The sequence below is a fragment of the Triticum dicoccoides genome, chromosome 2A (assembly GCF_002162155.2).
Source record: "Triticum dicoccoides isolate Atlit2015 ecotype Zavitan chromosome 2A, WEW_v2.0, whole genome shotgun sequence".
Lineage (NCBI taxonomy): Eukaryota > Viridiplantae > Streptophyta > Magnoliopsida > Poales > Poaceae > Triticum > Triticum dicoccoides.
The window spans coordinates 637,232,778-637,239,990 of record NC_041382.1 but is presented as its reverse complement, the minus strand read 5'-3'; the positions used below and the strand labels follow the sequence as shown (position 1 = coordinate 637,239,990).

Genomic DNA, 7,213 nt, shown 5'->3' with positions numbered 1-7,213 from the left:
GAGCCCGAGTGGGAGAGGCAGGCCAGTCGCCGCGAAGGCGACACAACCGCTTCGGACAGTCGCCTCCAGCCCAAAGCCCCAAGCCCCGCGATGCCCTCACTCCCCTCCCCCTTCGCCGCCGGCGACTGCTCCGCCGATAAGTTCGACCCCGACTACCTCTACTTCCTCCGCCACCTTCGCACCGAAGGCAGCTCCTATGTCCTCGAGCTCCCGCCGGGCGGCGCCTCCCCTGCCCCCGTCATCAGGTACGAGTCCCCCATCGCCATCTCCGACGGCGAATGTGTCTCGGACCCCTCCCCGGGCGGCGCAAGCGCCAACCGCCGGGCGGAAGAGAGGGACTCGTCGGTGGAGGCGCCCCCCTCTTGGATCGACTCCATCGTCGACATTGACGAGGATTACCGCATTTTCCTGCACCACACGTGCGTGGTGAATAACCGCCTGAAGCTCCAGATGGGGGGCGTCGTTGTGGACTACGAGCCGGACCCGGACGCCGCGCAATCTGGAGGCAGCAGCGGGGTCGAGGAGCAATCGGAGAAAGATGCGGCCGTTGCTTCCTCGGGGGGAGAGGAGCAGGCGGTCGACTCAGATGTACCGGTTGTAATTATGCCGGACCCGAACGCCTACGACTGGCGTGCAGATCCAGCCCCTCGTCAAAGGATGCAGGGTCAGGAAGATATTGGGCGCAAGGATGCTCAGCCTCGCGTTGCTTCGGTGAGAATTTCCTGTTATCTCTGATACCTATTGTTGTTACGTTTTCACACTATTGGACAATACTGATCAGTGTATTACTGCTGGATAATGAAATGGATCAATGTGTTACTGTGATGCTAAAACTGATCAATGTGTAAACAATTTTATCTTGTTCGCCTGTTCTCGAACTGATCAGTGTGTAATTAAGTGGTCAGTGCCAGTATGGTAGATAGGTCAACTGTCAATTGACATTTGAAATCATACGAGTAATTCTGTAGCACGTGCCTTGTTTCCATTTTCCAAATTCTGTAGCACGTGCCAGTATGGAATATATGTTTTAGAAAATATATTCGGATATCAGTAGTTCTGAAGAAACGGATCAACCATTTTTCCCGAACAAGTAGAAACATTCATGTCTTTGGAACATCACACCATCCTGTTCGAGCAGTTGTGATCAAAATATATCTCCCCTACTTTGCCATTTTTGTTGATTCTTCATTGTCAGTCACTTAATATAACGCAATAGTCATTCACTCTATCTACCTGTACAACAGTCTAGGAGTGTGATAATCTAAGTTTTTTCTTGAAAAATGTTAAGCTAATCTACATTTTGAAATTGAGACATTCTTGATTGGTATTAAGCACCATCTTTGAACTTCATAATAATATTAGAAAGATTCAATCAAAGTTCATAAGCTGTACATACTACATGTATGTAGTGGCTGTCTTTTTTCTTTCTGTATGTTAACTACCATGTGTGATTTACTTCTCCTTTCGCCTCCTACAAATTTGTAGTCACATAGATCAGATGTTATATGGCCTCCACATATCAACCGTAGGCCAGATTCAGACTTCAAGCGAAGATTGATGGATGCTCTTCAGAAGCCATTTAGCCGCAAAGAATATATTAAGCTGTTTGACATGGCTTCTATTCGTACTCCTTTAGTGAAGTTGCGACAGGTGCGCAATGATGCAAAATTCTACCCTACCGAGGAGATGGGCAATTCATATTTTGATCATTACCCTGGTATGTTATCATGGGTATACACTGACAAGTACTGTATCTTTTGTGTCACCTGTTTTATAGTACTGCCTTTTGCCATCTTTCCCTTCAGAAATTTGTTTCTTATTGTTATCGTAATAAATCAACCGGGTAAAGTAAATTCTGCTGAACTATACTTATTACCCTTCATGGACATTTCTGTACTGAGCTTGACGACACACTGCTGTGTTGTTTAACAATCCTCAATATCACGACTTATCCTGCAGTGCTGAAATTCCAGAGCAGTATAGGCTATGCATCATTGTAAATGTATGTATTAGTATGTTGTGGACTACTCTGTACTTTTGATGGGCAGCTCAACTAGCAATCAAAGGTTTGAACATAGTTTGTTCTTGATTCTAATACTGTTGATGTGCCATAGTCAAACACTCATTCTCTAGATTATATTACTGCACAATTGTAAAGTCACTAAACGGTCCTTGGTATTGCAGTGAACTTAAGTATAAACTAGCACATTCACATTGATATTTTTCCCTCGAGAATATTTGAAATATTGATGCCAGGGTTTGTTAAATGTAAACTACTACTCCCTCCGTCCGGAAAAACTTGTCCCAAGCTTGTTCCTCATATGGATGTATCTAGCACTAACTTGGTGCTAGATACATTCATTTGAGGGACAAGCTTTTTCGGACGGAGGGAGTACTTTGTAACAGTTTGATGAAGGATGTTTTTTTAACTTTAACAGTTCTGAGTTGTTGTGGTTATAGTACTAAAACTCTTCGTTTATTTAACTTCAGATCTTGTCGAACAAGTTACAAACACTAGCTTTTCCAAGGGTTTAGCTCTGATGCGTGGATTTTTCTTCTGGTTGCAGGTATCCTTTAATACTAATTTACCTCTTATAAGTTATAATAATACGTTTGCACTAATTGTGGTCATGTCTGCAACGTTCACATTTCCATCTAAATCCAAAGGCCCAAACCTAAAATCTTCTAGGTCACCTACAATGAACTAGTAGTTTTTATATACACAAATAAGTTTGTCACAGCTGGAGCACATGTATTCTTTTGGTAGAATATAAAGGAGATGTGTCATGGATAGACTATTAGTTTGCCATGCAGCTCAAATACTGCCATTTCAAGATCAGGTTAGGGGGCCTGATACCAATTATAACGAAATCTGTAGTTGCAGCATTAGTGTATACACTATCTTAATCGCATGCTTGTTCTATACTACTCCCTCCGTCCCAGAATATAAGGTGCATAAATTTCCGTGAAGGTCAACATATGTATGTTTGACCAGGATTGTAGAATAAAATATCAACATAATAAGCAATACATAATAAATAAGATACGAAAACATATTTCATGATGTATCTAACTATACAAATTTGATATATTTTTTAAAACTTGGTCAAACATGCACAAGTTTGACTTCTGAAAAAACAGACACCTTATCTTGTGGAAGGGAGGAAGTACATATGCTATCACATACGTACCTTGGCAGCATGAAGATATTTGCAAACTTTGAAGTTTACACTTTCTTTTTGCAGAATAGTGCACACGAGGATCAATTCAGGCCATGGACAGATGATCTGAAAGATCAAGAGGTTATTCCATTGATGGACTTAGATTACCCATTGCCTTAGTTCACCCATCTTCTCTTTTGTGGAGATTATTCCCTAAGGGTGAAACCATTCTCAGTACAGAATATCTGATTTTTATCATTTTATATATGGAGTGTGCGAATAAGTACTGTAGCAGCCTGCTTGTGTTGCTCTTTCTCTTGGGAGAATAAATGTATATATTGCTCAACTGGTGAAAGGAGAAATCATTCCCTGTGAAACTGCATACATTCTAGGTTACAACTGGGATCTAGCATTCTAGCTGCTATTGATCAGTTGATGCATTTCTCATGTTGAAATTGAGGGCACTGAATCTCACATTCAACTTATGTCCGCATCACAATGCATCACATGCCGTAGCGTAAATGACCTAATTAAACTTGATTATGTACTCTGAAAATGGATTTGGTCTAGTCGTGCGGCACCCTTGCAATTTCACTTTCATCTTTGATTTCATCAGGGCACAACTCTGTTCAGCATTTCTTGCTGTGGTGCTAGAGAATCTGATTCCCGAAGCAGAAGTAAAAACTGATGAAAATTGTTTGTCTTCTTTGTAGTTTGGAGCTAGAGTTTAAGTCCAAACTTCTTTTTTACGAGGAACTTTTCATTAGATAAAAAAAGGGCTGATGTACAGCGATCGCAGATTTTTGAAGGGAACTCCTGGAAACTCTATATGGCAAACTAAAAACCGGTCAAAAGCTAGCCAATGCCCTCGTTGGCTTGGCTTGGGCACGGCCATAAGCCAGTCAACCAAATGGCTATGGCAGGCAAAAACTTGTCATGCTCTCACCTGGTCGGCCTTGGAGCTCTCTGTTTCAGTGTGTTTACGCCCGCGAAGTCTGGTTTGGTGTGCTCCACTGGCTTGGCATCATCCACCTCGTGCCCTCTTCGATTGATCACATTCTCCCGTGGTGGTCTTCATGGCAGCAGACGATCCCTCCCAAGATGAAAAAAGGGATCGATTCAGTCATCATTTGCACCCTCCCACTGCATTTGGCTCGAGAAATAGGAGGATCTTCAAGAACAAATCCCTCCTCACATCGGCACTTGTCCACAAGGACCGCGACACTTTGCGCGAGTGGAAGAAGATGGGAAACGGTAGCCTAGAGCGAGTTGTTAAGAGCATCTCCAGCCGTTAAAAATCGCCCCTGGGGCGCACTGGCGCAAAACGCGTGCTGGGGACGTGATGCCACCCAGTCGCGGTGCCCACGGGATTTTTTTGAACGGCACAAATACGGCGAGTTCATGCATATTTCAGCGACTTCAAACCAAATTCGATCAAAACACGGCACAAACACACCCGCTCATATATATTTAAAGTATTTTACAAAAAAAAAACACTACTAGGCCCACCCGCCGTCTCGCTCGCCTCGCCGCTCCTCGCCGGCGGCCGCCCTTGCAGTTCTACATGCCGAGAAGGCTGTAGAACCGCGTGTAGTCGCCGTCGTCGTCATCGTCGTCATGGCCGCCGTCCCTGCTGCAACCCTCCCCCGGTTGGCGCGGCGGGTTGGACGGTCCGGCGGCATCCTCGTCGTCGTCGCTGTCGAGGATCATGACGCCGTACTCGTCCTCGCGCCCACGCTTGCGGGCGGCGATCTCCTTCAGGGCCCGGGTCTGTCGGGTCATCTCCGTCTGGAGGTAGTCGTCGCACGCCCACCGCAGGGCGTCCGCGTCGGAGAAGCCGCGCCGGGCTATCTCCTCGTACTCCGGGGGGAGACTGGGCTCCGGCTTGGGTGCGACGAGGACGAGGCGCCCGGAAGCGGGGGTGGAGTCGGCGATGCGGATACCGGAGCTGCGGGTGCGCCGGCTGACAGGCGTGTCCTAGGGCTCCGGCTTGACGAGGCGGAGGCAGGGAGAGCCGGTCGACCGACCGGACGAGGAGGAGGACGCTCCGGGGTCCATGCGCCTCGGCGTCCACGAGCTCCCACGGCGGCGAGAGAAGGACGGCGGGAAGGGGTACTCCAGCCTCGGCGTGTTGCCGCCCTCGATGTACTCGAGGACGGCCTCCAGCGTGCGGCCGGGCACGCCCCACCATCAGCGCCGCCCCTCGGAGTTGAGCCTGCCGGAGGGCACGACGCCGTTGGTGGCCTCGAGCTGCTCGGCGTGACGACGGCGGAAGTAGGGCTCCCAGAGCGGGCTGTCGGGGACGTAGCGCGGCCCATCCCTCGCCGCCCGTGGCAGAGAGGCGCGAATACGCGTGATCTCCGCATGACGCGCCGCCCCGGTGGGCGGTGGTGGCACCGGGACCCCGCCGGCGCTGATTCTCCACGCCTCGGGCACTTGCATGTCCGGTGGGACCGAGTACTCGGCCTCGTAGAGGAGCCGAGATTCGTTTTCGTGAAGGTGGCGGCGGCCGAAGCCGTTCGCCGCCGCGCCGTCGCTTGGGAATCATTCGGACATTTCTACGAACTGGGACGGCGAGGGGAGAGGGAGGAGGGGGAGATAGGGCGCGTCGGCGGTGGACTCTGTGCGTGCCACCGGCGCGCTGGGGTCGGCTTATATAGGCGGAGGCGGCGTGAGCACGCGTGGCATGCGCGGGGACGCGCGTCATCACGCCTTCACTGCACCGCCCGTGAGGCATCAATGGCGGAGGCTGACCGGCGCGGCAGCGCGCGGCAGCTTTGGCATTGATTCGCCGCGGGAAACGAGGCGATGAGGACGACGAAGCGGCGAAGCGAGACGAGTCGCTGGCAAGGAGGGCCCGCGGCTCTTTCGCGCCAAAAACGATTCGCCCAGCGCCCCCGAGCGCCCCAGCGCGCCGGGTTCGGGTTGGGTCCACCGGCGTCATTTTCGGCCCGAGCCGGCGAAAATTGGGCCCTTGGGGGCGCGACTGGGCCGATTTTTTGACGTCGGCGACCATAAAATTGCCTGGGGGGCCTTGTTGAAGGCGCGGCTGAAGATGCTCTAACTAGCCCTTCTTGTATCGCTCCCGGTAGATAGTCTGGGCAGCCATGGATTTGCCCGGCGCTTTTTCAGACCAATTCTTGTAACTTACGCATTGCTTTCTATCTTAATATATAGGATCGCAAAGTTCATGCATGTTCTCGAAAATTATAAAAATGTCACTCGCAAAAAAAAAGTGGCGGTTTCACTCCATCGAGATGTTCAAATATTTCGCTCTATCAATTCGTATAGAGGGTTCTTTCACTAGGTCGATGTTTCTAATTTTTAGATGTTGATGAAACCATAGTGTCCACCGGTCCCACTGCGAGCATCTCCAACAACCTTTGTATATTTGCATTCAATTGCTATTTTAGCAATCTTGGCCAAAAACCCTCCTCTGTTCTAAAAAACCTCCGCCTCCAGCAGCCTTTGTATAAGTGGTCCTCCATCATTTTTTTTACAAAGTTTGCTATGCTTGCACCCAGACATTGTATATTTGCAAAGTGGAGAGGCCACTTGCTATAATTTTACAAAGCCTCCTGAAGTGGTCCCCTTCATATTTTTGTCTCAATGACTGGTGGGCCGTGTATGCCGCGCATGTGTGTGTATGCTGTGTACGTGTGTTGTGTGTGCGTGTACGTGTGATGGTAGTGTACCTTTTTGTTTTGCATGCCGCATGTGTGTGTTGTGTACGGTTTTATTGCATGAATTTGTTTTATGAAGTGTGTACGTGTACGTGTACACGTGTGTTGTGTGTGTATGTGACCTGTACAGTGGCGAGTTACGGTAGCATATGTATTCATGTACGTAAGCTAGTGTATGTGTGTATGACAAACTATCCCCACATGTCATTGTGTGTTTTGCACAAATATATCAATCCAATATACAAAGGCTGCCAAAGCAAAAAACATGTTGGCTTTATAAACCTTCTTTCTTCTCTTGCTATAACAAGTTACCGCTACAGTTTTTTCGTTCATTATTTGGTTTTTTCTTTTCGGTTTTTCTGCTTTTTT

The 7,213-nt window shown here is 48.5% G+C and overlaps 1 protein-coding gene across 1 annotated transcript; it reads left to right on the top strand.

Moving 5' to 3' along the window:
- On the top strand, positions 1 to 3,538 carry LOC119355910. Its single transcript, XM_037622794.1, has 4 exons — positions 1 to 711; positions 1,486 to 1,717; positions 2,491 to 2,567; positions 3,246 to 3,538. The coding sequence occupies exons 1-4, from the start codon at positions 91 to 93 to the stop codon at positions 3,339 to 3,341; spliced, it is 1,026 nt and encodes a 341-aa protein (XP_037478691.1). The 5' UTR covers positions 1 to 90; the 3' UTR covers positions 3,342 to 3,538.
- The last annotated feature ends 3,675 nt before the right edge of the window (positions 3,539 to 7,213 follow it).